The 14361-nt window shown below is 30.8% G+C and overlaps 1 protein-coding gene across 2 annotated transcripts in view; it reads right to left on the minus strand.

The window, feature by feature from the left end:
* LRRK2 (leucine rich repeat kinase 2) overlaps positions 1-14361 on the minus strand; it is a 114393-nt gene that overhangs the window by 49631 nt on the left and 50401 nt on the right. For both annotated transcript variants that reach the window (XM_039882305.1, XM_039882306.1), the window contains 8 exons: positions 11609-11727; positions 10926-10995; positions 10192-10409; positions 8512-8762; positions 8070-8218; positions 4722-4815; positions 2438-2624; positions 1123-1304 (listed from right to left, as the gene is read on the minus strand). In XM_039882305.1, the coding sequence (XP_039738239.1) occupies positions 1123-1304; positions 2438-2624; positions 4722-4815; positions 8070-8218; positions 8512-8762; positions 10192-10409; positions 10926-10995; positions 11609-11727 (1270 nt within the window). The remainder of the gene's footprint in view (positions 1-1122; positions 1305-2437; positions 2625-4721; positions 4816-8069; positions 8219-8511; positions 8763-10191; positions 10410-10925; positions 10996-11608; positions 11728-14361) is intronic.

A 14361-nucleotide genomic window follows, 5' to 3' on the forward strand; every position in this document is an offset into this window, starting at 1 on the left:
CTAAACCACTCCAGGTCCCTGACATTTTTAAAAATGTTAAACCAATTTAAAAATATTTAGTTATACAATAGTTTGATAACATTACATAATACATTGAAAACTAGTTCTACTAAATGTTTAGTAAGAATTGAATCACTTTTCATATGAACATATTTTCCAATTTCAGGAGGGAAAATCATGGGAAATAATTCTGTAAGATAAGGGGTAGTCATGTTTAGCATAGCTAGTGACAAACTATTTTCAAATTACAACAAGCTCAGGAGGACAGAAATATTTCCTCATAAAAAGAAACAAAAAGTTAAATGTAAATTTAAGAAAATTTAAGTAGAAGATAATTAGGTAAATAAAGTTCACTGGTAACTCAACAATTATTAATTGTACACCTGGCTCTGTGCCAAGAATCAGGTAGTAAGTAAACACAGCCATGGTCCTTGCCTTAGTGGATATTATAGTCAAGGATACAATGAGAGGTGATAACTGAGCTGAAAACTGCAAAATAAATATAGATAAGAGTAATTTTGTGAAAATGTAAGTAAATGATTTCATACATAGGTAACAACAAGATTAAAATGCTTAAAAAGTAACAAAGAATGAAATATAGTCCATTATCAAAGATATTTGAAGTTTGTAAAGTGTAAAGACCAGGAAGAGGGATACATGGAAAGTTTTGGTGGTTTCAAAAATGATCATGGTGAGTAGGTTACTCATTCTCATAGGCAAAATTGAAGTTAGTAATTGTATGCTATAAGACATAGTAGACATATGATAACTATTTGCTATATGAAGTGAAGCTTGAGAAATTATATTCTGCTATATTTCTTTAGATTGTGTAACTGGTAAAGAGAGACCAAATAGTAAAATTTCCTTTTAGAGTCCATTTCTAGTGAAAAGCATAATAAGGAAAAGAAGTTATTCTCTCAACATTAGCTTGGCTAGGAGGAACTGAAGCTCTGCAGTGGCAGCATATAAACCCATTCATTAAATAAAAGGCAAATGACATAGTATATTAACCTTAAATAGTATGCTTTTTCCTATTTTAGTAACTATATATCCATTAAAGTCACAGACAGAGGAAATCTCAAACAAACTTAATAAAAACAAATGGAAATAAAATTATCTAACCTTATGATGTCTTTGGCTTTACATCCTACATGTTTAAAATCAAAATTAAGACGCAGTTCATCCAAAGGAAGATCCCATATTTTGCTTAATTTTCCCATTTCATTGGGAAAGGATCTCAGTTCCAAGTTGCAACTAACATCAAGAGATGTCAGATTTTCAAGACAGCCAATCTCAGGAGGAATCTTAATGGAATAAAAAAAAGTCAAATTCTGTTGGTGGGAAGGAAGAAATGAGTACTGTCAAGAAACAAGACGTTGATAAGAAACGAGAAAGGACCAGAGATCCCATCAGCAGCTTGCACAGCTTTTCAACAGAGTTCTAAAACTTTCTAAAGGCTTGTCACAGTTTTCATTATAAATGTTTAAAAACATAAGTATAAAGGACTTACCCAAAACAATCTACTCTTTATAATCTTTAAAAACCCATTTTCCCTTGGTAACATTTCATCTCTTCACGACATTGAAAGAAGTTCTTTAGAGTTATCTATGCCCAAATCATCTGTGGTTTCAGTCTGATCCCTCACACTATGTTCTTCATTAAAACTATAAAGATCTAATCATCACAAACATATACAACTTAATGTTCTTAAAACACATGACTAAATGTTTATTCCTTAGGTGGCACCTTAGTTGGAGTTTTTTTTTTTCTTCTGTTTCAAAATTTTAAGCAATACTCATTCATTGCTTTAATAATAGGAAGCATTAATTTGCTGGCAAAAAATCAAGTGCCAAAAAATATTCAGTTATTATTAACCTCAGTTTCAGACACTTAATTCTTTTTGGCCTTTGTAAACAATAGGCTTGAACTTGGCAAAAACAAATTTTTTTTTCTGAGATGAACGGATGATCAATTTCAGATCTGTAACATAGGAAATGGAGTGAAGCAAAAAAGGCTGGTTCATTGGGTGAGGGGTAGTATGGTGAAGGAGTATAGAAATTTAAGAACATAGGAAAGAAAATCAGCTGAAAATCACAAGCTACATATGACTTGGCAAAAACTTGAGACACGTAGAGCATCTGAGAGTCCGTTAACAGATCAGAGATTTAGTGATTAAATGACACATTTAAAGCACTACACACATTAACAATTAAATATATGTATTCATATAATTTAAAAATGGAGCAAAAAAGTGATCTTTTAAAGAAATTAAACATTGTTAATATTCCTATATACTTCAGAATAAGGTTAGATCTTATTCAAAAAAGTAGAAAATATCAAATAACAGATTTTTAAATGATAATTTGTGATAATACAAATTATAAAAGCATATTTTCAAATTGGCAATAATTTAAAACAAATAAAGATGACCCCTTACCTCTTTCAGTTTATTATGAGAAAGATGTAGTTTCTCTACTCTAGACCATGCATATGCTTTTTCACTCAAGTCCAAGATGCTGATCTGATTATGACTAAACAGGAGTTCCCTTAAGTTCGAAGATTTCCAGTGGGCAGGACTTGGCAGATACTGAATAACATTGCTGCTCATATCTAAGGACCGCAAGCTAAAACAATACAATGTCATAATAAAAAACAAATGAGTGTTTCCAAAATACAAGACATAACATCACTGGTAATTTTCACCAGAATAAGACATAACTTTAAAACTAACATTATTTATATATAAGTATACATGTGTGTTTGTGTGTACATATAGGTATATATGGGTTAGAAAGAAGGCATGTTTCACTAGGAACAACATTTAAATGAATAAGAACCATTAAAAGCAAAATTTAGGCTTAATTTCCCTACCTCAGAAACATAAAAATGTAAATTTCAGAATGAGAGAAAGAACAAGTGTTTCACCAATGTTTATGATATGTGAAAAGTCATAATTAACAAATGCAAAATGGTCATTAAAATTCCTGGCTTCTATTCAAGATTTACAAATATGTGGCCCCCATATATTTTTTCAATTTCACTCATTACTGGGAGGATTCTTCAGAGGTTAGTTCCTAGAGTTAATTAATATTATTCGTGGGCATATCCTTTTACCAGTTTGTCTCAATGTGATAAACAGCATAACACTGAACATGCTGCCTTTCATACAGTAGGCCCTCAATACAAATTGGTTGTTTTCATGCAAGAACATGCTACCCAAAGTCTGTAGAAAATAGCAGAAAAGCATATAAGTGTATGTGTGTAGGAAGAATAAAGACAGTCAGTGATTGTGGTGTATTTGACTATGTGAAAGGTTGCCCAGACTTTTACAACTATATACTGAACTCTTTCACCCAGTATATTCAAAGCATGATGAATGAATTCCAAATTCACACAACCATTATGGCCTGCTAGGCAAAGATTCAGGTCTGCATGGCAACATTTTTGCTGTTTTAAAGTGATACTAGATTTTGTCCTAGTTATCTTATAAAAATGCATAAAAACGAGAAAATTCATTTGACTGTATTAGAGATAAGACATACATGTCTAACAATGTGATTGAGACAAATTCAAGAATTACCAGGTCATATGACAGTAGTGCCTCTTAGCCTCAATGGGGACTTAAGCTGGCCAACTGCATGCTTATTTGTGAAACAAAAGAATAAATTTGAAGAAATACAAATAAAATGCTGGAAATGTATGCCTGAAGATAGTGTCTAAAAGTATAGTGTGATCAGGGACTAGATAATATTCTTAGTTCTCTGGAAAGAAACCTTCTTTATGGCATGCATCTCCTAATCGGATTTCCTAAAGATCTGACTTTCAAACACACTGCCAGGAATTTATTATGTTTAAAATTTAGGACCATCTGTAGTCTAGACGTGTCTGTCTGTGCAAGGTGAGAGTCTGAAGTCGAACCACCAGTGTTTAGGAACTGTGACTTTGGGCTAGTTACTTTAACTCTCTAATGAAGTAATGTTCTCATTATAAATTGGAGATAATAACAGTAGCTATTTTATAAGATTATTCTGAAGAGTAACAAAATGATCCACTATTGAACAGTATCTAACACATTCTAAAACCAGATTTAAATTATTATATGCCTGTCTGATACCTTTTATGGCTAGATTATAACTAAGTATTATTTGTCTATATATGTATATATTTGTATATATACACTTATGGATTTAGTTTATAATGTATACCACAATTATAATAGTATTTAAAATGAAAACACATACGAAATCTAATTAACGCATGAATCCGTAGTTAACAAAGATTTGTTTTTACTGACATTAACCAAAAATATCCCCAAATACCTGGGGCTATATAAATTGTCTTTATCTTCCAAAAATATCACTCAAATATAACTTAAGTATAAGTTCAAAGTTAATAGTGTCTGAGCAACATATCAACCTCTGAGAAAAAGTGAAATTTTAAAAGCTAAAATGATAGCCAGTGCAGTCTCATTTGATTACAGTAATGTAACAAATAATCTTAGATTGTTTCGACCCAATAGCACACTAAATTAACATAAAAGTTAAAAAATCCAAGTAACAACTTGGGTCTTTTGCCTAGAGAATGTCAAACATTCATAGATTTCAAAACATTAAGCTGAGTAGGTTTAGAAAGCAATTGCATTTATACTCCTAAATCAAAAACATGTTTCTGAAAGTTCTGTTCCAGCTCATGTGGTTTTAAAAGTAAAATAATAAACTTACTGTGGAAGATTTAAAATTGCTTCTGGAACACATGTGAATCTGTTTTGAGATAATTTTACACTTGTCATAGAAGAAGGCAAAAAAGGCATAGCAGCTAAAAGAAAATAAAAATGAGATAAGGGACATTTTAATAATTTTAACTAAATTTCCATTATAGTCTACAAGAACAGCTATCAATGACTTGTCTATTTAATTTTTATTCTCATGCTGACAATAAAAAAAAACCCACTACTTTTAAAATAAGGTGATAATACTACACCAAACATTAAAACAATACACCATATTTATAAGAATTCTTTAATCTGAAAGTTAAACAACTGTCTAAATATAAATTCATCTGTCCAACATCTATACAAACTAAAACTTTATAGAATATTCATTTCAAATTATGTGTGATACTATTTGTGAAGTATATTTTAGAATAATTCAAATTGCTCTTAAGTAACTATAACAAACTTTTGAAAACTAATGCACAATATAATATAAAGATAAAAATTATTTATAGTACTATCCCATAAAGAGTGTTCTATGAAATAATAATAGATGTTACTTAATAAAAGTATTCTTTCATCATGTGATCTTAAAGATTGGGGAACATTAGGTACAACGAAGTGAAATATCTCAGAGTTCTCAATATTCTGGCATATGTTATAAATTTTTCCAAGATGGAAATACAGTATGAAGTCCTCCAAGGAATAAAATTTTGTCTGTGGAACAGAATTCTGGAAACTGCGCAAATCATACAGCCTATTTTCTCATCTGTAAAATAGTGCTGCTAGACCAGTTAAATTCTGAGGTTCTCTAGAGATCTTAAAATCTATGGTACTATGAAAGTGGCTTGAGAAATTATTTCTTAGCATTTTCAAGGTTAAAAATATGGATTATGCTTAATCTAGAAAACCTTCAAGGGTCAAAATGTTCCAAGCCACTGCTAGAAGCTATCTTCCTGAGAAGTAAAAAGGTGCATGCTAGGCTACACCTCACTTCTGTCCAAAAAATATCTATCTGTGACAAAGTAAGTTAGTAGAAATGTTTCTTCGTTTAAGAATTAAGAGTCTTGAGGTTCAGATGCTGTATGGAAAATGCTAATAAAATCAAAGAACTGAAACTTAATTTCACATGAGATTATTTTTAATGGTTACTAGCCCTACTCGGGTATCACCTCCATAGAGCATCTTCCCAAAGATAAGATCACTTTTAAAACTATTAAAGTTGCATAGTAAAAAGCAAACAGATTTTTTAACTTGGATAGTTTCGAAACAAGCTAATTAGTTCTATGCCTTTAATATGTTACACAAAAATCTCAGTGCTTCAATTTCATCAATTAGTCAAGCATAGATCATACCTGTCTTACCCTACAGGATTTTTGTGAGATTTAGTTAAGATGGATATTGACTATACCCAAGCCTCAGGGTCCTTTCGAATGCTCTTTTTTTCAGACCTAACTTAAACTTCATGACACAGAGACAATTTCCCTGCCTCCACAATCTGTATCAGATCTCCTTTAAGGTACTCCTGTAGTATCTGAAATCTTTTCCTCACCGCATTTAGCACTATATAGAATTACATTAAGATGTGCCATCACTATTTAATGCCTGTCTTCTGAACTTTACACATTCCTTAAGGACAGAGATTGGGTTTGATTTGCTCACTATTGAGTGAATCATTCTATCCTGAGTTTTAGGCTCATAGTAAGAAAATGATCACTATTAGAAGAGGGTAAGAGAAAAGGAGAAAAAAAGGAAAATACTATGCAAGTTAACATGGTTTATATCATTTTAGTTTCTGATAGTTCTGACAAAATAAAATATTTATTTATTATTATTATTTATGCCTACAGCATCTGGTCTTCCTAGGTGGTCTCCCATCTAAGTACTAACCAGGCCTGATCCTGCTTAGTTTCCGAGGTCAGACACAGGGCTTGTTCAGGGTGGCATGGCCGTAGACCATAGACTGTGACTCCACTGGGGCGTGAACCCAGGACCTTCTGCATGTAAAGCAGACATGCTAACCGCGACACTATGAAACCACATCCACAAAATAAAATATTCAAAAATAAGTAGTCAAACTGTATTTTGCTTTTAAACAGTATTAAAAATTATTTTACCAAAACAGGTATAGAGTAGTCATATGGGTGACAAGGTACACGCGGCCTCCATTAAGGAAGATAAAATACAGGAGTTTCCATTTATTGCTATAAAAGTATTTTGTCCTTTAATATTAGAATGTTCAGATTAGCTACAAATGAACATAATCTCCTGTCATTTGACTTGCCAAGAGTATTCCACATAGGGTTATTCCATGGCTTTTAATAAAAGAGATGATCGTATTTTGTATTGTAATATCTTGCACAAAGCAAGAATTCAGTGCATTTACATCAACATTACAAATTTGAAAACTGTTAAATAATTAATTTTATTTATTTTAAAAAAGCAGTAATAATAGTAATTATACTCCAAAAACTGCTGAAGAAGCTTGAGTAGGAAACTCAGTATTACTGCTTCAACCAAATCAGGCATTTTTAGTTCGGTAGACAAAAAGGAACCACAGCATAATGACTATTTATAGCCCAAGATATTGTCACTTTGGTCAATGTCAGTACTAACCTGTTAAAATTATTTTCAATTTAAAAAATTTAATTTAAATTTAATTTTTCAATATTTAAAAGTAGACTTTTTTCTAAGCAGCTTTATGTTTACAGAAAAATTTAGTGTAAAGTATAGGCTCCCATATATCCCTTTTCTCCTTACCACCACCATTCCACAAATAAACATTTTTTTTTCCCCCGTTATGACCAACTTGCATAGTTTGGTATATTTGGCATAATTGATGAGCTGATAGTAATACATTATTGTTGACTAAAGCCCATAGTTTACAACAAAGTTCACTCTTTGTGTTGTGCTTTCTATAGATCTTGATAAATGTATAATGACATGTGCCCGCATTACAGTATCACACAGCATAGTTCCATTGTCCTAAAAACTCCATGTTCTCCACCTATCCATCCCTCTCCAAACTCCTGGCAACCACTGATTGTTTTACTGTCCCCATAGTTCTGCCATAGTTTTTAGAATGTCTTATAGTTGCACTCATATAGTATATAGCCTTTTCAGATTGGCTTCTTTCACTTAATGATATGCAAATGTGCATTTACGTTTCCTCCATGTGTTCATGGCTTGACACCTCATTTCTTCTTACTACCAATCTGTTAACTTTATATTTGAAACTTCAGCATAATATTTAAATTGAAATAATACCTTTAAATCCCCACCATAAATGTGCATATATATGATTGATCTTATAATACGCAAAAGTATGGTATGGGGAAGATTCATACAGAATACATACCAAGAAAATTCATTCTGGCACTGAAACTCTCCACTTTAGGACAAGCCTCAAGAAAGTCCTCTGATAGAGATGAAATGTGGTTTTTACTAAGGTTTAAAATTTTCAGTTCCTTCAGGCTCAGTGGGGAGCATATTCCTGATATTTTATTTCTAGTCATAAAAGACAAAATGAAGATTAAATTGCATTAACTCATATGCTTTAAGGAAAAAATATTGAAATAATTTGCCTTCAAATAATAGCATCAAAGCAGATTTATTAATTTTAAAATTAGTTGCAAAAATTTAAGTCCATTGATAGAAGCTGCGATATTAGTTTGCCGCAGTCTTTTATCATATTACTGTTTGAAACTCGTTACTATTGAAATAACATCAGCATATTTTGCCAATCTTATGAAACTTCAGTGTAAGCCAACCCTTTTGTCTTTAATGAACCTCTTTCTTACCCTTCTAAAATGAGCTGTTCCAGTTTCTCCACCGCATCGCCAAGGTTCTCAGGAACAGAAGACAGCTGATTATATGACAGGTTAAACTGTTTCAAGGTTGCACACTTCACCACAGGATCCAGAACTACTGAGGGTCCAATGTCATTTCGAGAGATGTCAAGGTTGGTAATACAGTTCATTTTCAACAAGTAGGAGGGAAATGATGTAAATTTATTACTGTGCAAGTCCAAATGTGTCAAACACTTCAGAGTCTGGAAAGACAATATTTTAAAATTCTAAAATGAACCACCTGAGAAACTTAAGTTTAGCTAATATTTCTTCCTTCCATACCTCTGGTAATTAGAACCATTAAGAATTTTTGGTTTAAATTTTCCAAAAATTGAAAACACAATTCACAAGAAATCTTCAGTATACTGACTGGCCATACCATCTCTGCTATAAAAAGTATAAAGCCAGGAAAAATATAGCAGGTAGACTGTTAAAAGCAGGGCCACAAAAATAAGGTTTAGAGCTTAATTCATCTTTTTTCTAAATGATTCTTGCAACAAGTAAAAATGGAAGCAGAACAGACCTCAACAAATACTTGAACTAATGATTTAATGAATAAGTAGTATGACATAATCCTGGGAATACATTTTTAAATGTTAGCTTTTAAAAATTATTATACATTTCAATATAAATAAGATTTAACCATAAAAGAAAGTCACTATATATAATAGTCTCATTTTAGAACTTCTTCTTGTGGTACTTTTTGTTTCAAATCTCTATTTTCTATTTTTAAGCAATTCCTAATCGTATTATGGGAATAGCAAGCCTTTCTCTCTCTTCAAATATACAAACTTTAGGAGAAGGATACCACTTAAATATATTCAAAAATCATGCACTGTTGCTTTTAAAATGTCTCAAAATTATGGTAAATTTTATAGGTTAGAAAATGGAAAATGTATTTTCAACAAATCTAGTTTTTTAAAAAACAAGTATAACTTTTATCAAACTTTACAATTCAAAGAAATCAGTTTAGTAATTTAAACATTTGTATTAAGATTATTTTAATTTGTCAGTATAACATCTTTGACTTCTGATCCATAGTATATAAAAATGAACAAAATCAATATTCAGAGACTATTTTACACTTTAATTTTTATGAAATGAAAACTTTGAGCAAAATATCAACTTTTAAGTTACACATAATCTTAAAACTCAGTAAACACTTGAGGGGTAGTTGAGTTGCGCCTCTTTATTTTGCGGATGAAGAAATGAAGGCTTAGAGCAGTTGGAGTGACATGTTCTTACTATCACACAGTTGGTAGCTGAGCCAGAGCCAATACCACCAAACCAGATCTAATTCTAGTCTACCTAAACAGTTTGTCTTATTAGAGTTAAATAATTGAAGGCATAATAAACACATAGACATGATAGACTTTAATACGTAGCATGTATCATCAGGACAGAACCTAGAATTCCTTTTTAGTCAGATCTCCATTTCCATTGCCTGTCCTCAAAGACGTTTCTGAACCATACAGACTATAATACATATGTGCAAACTAGAAGAATGGGAGGAATTACTGTACAATGACACAAAAGTAAAACCTTCTCTATAAAGATTTAACCCTGAAAATTAGATGTAAATGCAAAAGCTCTTCAAATACCCTGAGAGTTATAAGGATAAATTAAATTTACTTCACATAGTTGTTGTGGAAAGCTCGTGAGTGCATTCTGGTGAAGCTCCAGTTTTTCAAGATGCTCCAAATGACCACTTATACAGCATTTCTGGCTCAGGGCATCAATATCTCTTAGTTCATTTGCTGAAAGGTCTAATGATGTAATATATTCTCTCTCAGAAGCCAGGGAAGAAGTGCTTTCTGAATGCCTCATATGGGATGGAAGTTTTGATGACCCTTTTTGTCAAAAACAAACAAAAAATGAACATAAAAGCAAGTAATTTAATTTGGTAAGTGTTTATCAATCACCTCCTAGTGTCAAGCTCTCTTTAGGGCCCTGGAAATTCAGTAGAGAATCAAACAATTAAACTTACATTCCAGTGGCAAAAATGGACAGTAAATAATAAATATTTAACCAAGTGGTATTAGCAACATAAAAAATAAAAATAAATTAAAAAAACAAACCAGACCTGGAGTAAAGGATGAAGAGTAGCATTGGTGAAGGTATTATTTACATTTCAGAAAAATAGTAAAAAAGATAAAAGTGTCCTATATAACATCATAAAAGGTAAATTTTTAAATCTATAATTGTATTTTATTTTCCTAGTCTCGGGAATCATTAGGTAAACATAATTTGAAGGTTAAATAAGATGAAACTGGCTCCAAGAAAATTTGAACAATTAGAAGAACTTTAACAAATACTGTATTCTACTCAAAATATCTATTTACTTATGATTACTTTCAAATACTTACTGAGTGAATCATCTGAGGACAATATTTTTCTTTTTTGCTTCAGTAAATCTTCATGATCGAAAATGGGTCCCTATTAAACAAATAGACATTTATACTAAATCACTTTTGTCATTTTTTGGAGCAAGGAGAAAATTTTCTATATGGTTTCTTTAGGAATCACTAAAAGATTTCTAGCTAAAATATTTATGGGACCAGCCACACCAAAAGACAGAGACCTAGCCTGGGCACCACAGACAGGAAGCTCTGAAAAAAAAAAAGGATAAAACCATTTTAAAGTGTACTTAATAAATGTATATCCTAAACATACTCAAAATGTACAATTGTAAATTTAAAAGAGTATATATACATATATGTTAGTATAGTATATGTATTACATAAAATAGTACATATAATATAAAATAGTATTTACATAAAATAGTATGTATATATATATACTATATATATTTTTCATTTTCAAAATTCAGCTACATTTTTCTTCATTCATAATATAATAGTATATATATACTATTTTATGTAAATACTATTTTATATATATAAAACAGTATATATATATATATTCTGTATATAAAGTTTTTATACATCAGAGAATTTTTGCACCAATAGTTCTTAGCTTTGGCATATGATTTCAGTTATCAAGAGAATGTCAGTAACAAAACACACAACACAGTCACAATTTAACTTACCAATGAATTGGAATGCCTTTGCAAATTTGGTGAGCAACGCTGCAAGGCAGGATCTCTGTAAAATTCTCCTACGCTAATTGAATTTGATTTCTTTTTCACAAGAAATGAGCCTTCACTTCCTATTTTTAAATGATAAATTAAAGGCAAATAAGAAACACTGAGTCAATCATAAGATACTAGTACCATAGTTCAATCATAAAAGATCAAACACATTGTCATTAATGGAAATTGCCCAATTCCTGTTGTAACATCTTTAAAATAGTAATAATAAACTATGTTGGCTTTTCATTTTCAAAATTCAGCTACATTTTTCTTCATTCATAAATATTTACTGAATGGTTGTCAAGACTAGATAGACACTGAGTAAGTGTTGGATAAAGATAAGTAGAAAAATAATCCATGCCTCATATGAGCTCATACATAGTACAGTAGGAAGGAACCAAGTAAAAAAATAGTTACACATGCTATTACATGCACATACAGGAGGCAGAGCAATTTTATACACAAATCTGATCAATGTTATTCTTTTCTATTTCTCTGAATTTTTTCTTAGAAATTTTTCAAATCCTGTTTTAAATATTAAAATCACACTTTCAATTAACTAACATTCAGAAATCTTGCGTACATCTCTAGCTGAATTTCAAATTTTATGGTTTCGTTTATGGAATGACATTAAATAAATTACTTCAGTTGGCAATATTGCTATGAGAGAGAAAAGATGAGAACTACTTTTAAAATAATGAATTTAAAAAATAAAGATCAATAAATAAATCAGATACTAATGATAAAAAATGTGGAGGCATTATTGAAAATTATGAGATTAAATACTACCACTCTTAGAAGCATAAATAATTTTGAGTCAAAATATATAATAAAGTCTATATATCCAAAAGTCAGCTTTACAATATTCTATATAAATCTTAAAATTGATCCAAACACTTTCTACTTGGTTCATAATTAAAATTTAATTCATCTTAAAATTTAAATTATTTTCTGCATAAGCATTTTAATAAAATAGATGTCATAATTTAATTACATTTACATATCTTATAATTATTACATTTTCATAATTATCCAGCTTTATATGTTTGTGAAAAATTCTATTAGCATATTGTTTACACAGGCAATATATACATTTTATAATTACTTTTATGTTAACATTTCTAATGTTTTCTTTTCTTTAAAAATACTTAAGAATTCTTCTTTCAGCCATGATGGAGTACCATCCTCTAGAAACTGGAAAATTGGACGAAATATTTAAACAACTGGTTTCAGACACTAGGCAACAGATAGTGCAGGGCTGTACTCCCTGAAAGAAGGGAAATACATTATGTAAGCCTTACAGTCATCCTAGCTTTTTGCCTAGAGGCAATTTGAGGGCCAGAAGCACAGGGAGAAGGAATTTAAACAAAGCTCAATGGCTTTCCTGAGACGAAGAGATGAAGATCAACATTCATGGAGATGATCTTAGCTGGGAGCTCTGGGACTGTCTTGGGAAGAGTTCCAGTAACCTTCCCAGGGGGTTCCCACAGATCTGTACTACAAGAAATGTAAAAGGGAGTTCTTTAGGAGGAAGGGACCAACTTATTTCAAGAGGCTACCATTAATCTCAAAATTGCAAGAAAACGTAAAACTACAGACCAATATCCCTCATAGATGCAAAATACTTGAAAATTTTTAGAAAATCAAATCCAATAATACACACAAAAAATAAATATACCATGACCAAGCAGATTTACCCTAGAAACGCAAGTTTGGTCTAACATATGAAAATTTATCAATGTAATAACTACATTAACTGAATAAAGAGGGAAAATACGCCCATTGCAACAGAGGCAAAAAGCATTTCCAACACTTATTAGTGTCAAAAAGCCTCAGCAAAAATTACTAGAAAGGAGCTTCCTCAACCTGATGAAGGGTATCTGTAAAAAAAAACTGTATCACACTTAATCAAGAGAGACTAAATGCTTTTACTCTGTGTTTGGTAACCAGAAAACAATGCCTACTCCTGCCACTTCTTTCAACATAGTACTGGAGGTCCTAGCCAGTGTAATAAAACAAGGGGAAAAAAAAGAAAAGGTTAGAAAGGAAGAAGTAAATCTCTTTATCAGCAAATGGCATTACTATGAAGATAGAAAACTCTATGAAGTCTACAAGTCTACAAGATATAACATTAATATTTTTAAAAAATTGTATTCCCATATCTCAGCAGTGAACTAAAATTAGAATTCAAATACAATATTATTTATGAAACATTAAAAAACATGTAATACAAAACATTGGTGAGAGAAACTTTAAATGACAAATAAATGGAAATATACCACATTTATATGTCAGAACACTCATATTATTACATCAATCCCACCAAAACTTTTATAGATTTACTTTAAAGAAATTACTATGTATATATTAATTCTATATAGTATAATATTAATAATATTTATATATTAATTCTACATTAATATATATACAGATTTAAATCTAATAAAAATCCCAGCATAAAATTACTTGATTCGAAATAAATATGAAAATGCAAAGAACCTAGCTTAATGAGAACAATTTTGAAAAAGTACACCACCAAAGGACTTATACTACCTGATTTTAAGACCTACTATTTAACCAAAATACTATGGCAGCGGCATTAAGATAAAAATATAAATCAATGGCACAGAACAAAGAATGAAGGAATAGAACCATATCTAAATGGTCAATTAAATTGGACAAAGATGTCATTAATTCAATGAGAAATATAG

The sequence above is a fragment of the Pteropus medius genome, unplaced genomic scaffold (genome assembly GCF_902729225.1).
Source record: "Pteropus medius unplaced genomic scaffold, Ma_sr-lr_union100, whole genome shotgun sequence".
NCBI lineage: Eukaryota > Metazoa > Chordata > Mammalia > Chiroptera > Pteropodidae > Pteropus > Pteropus medius.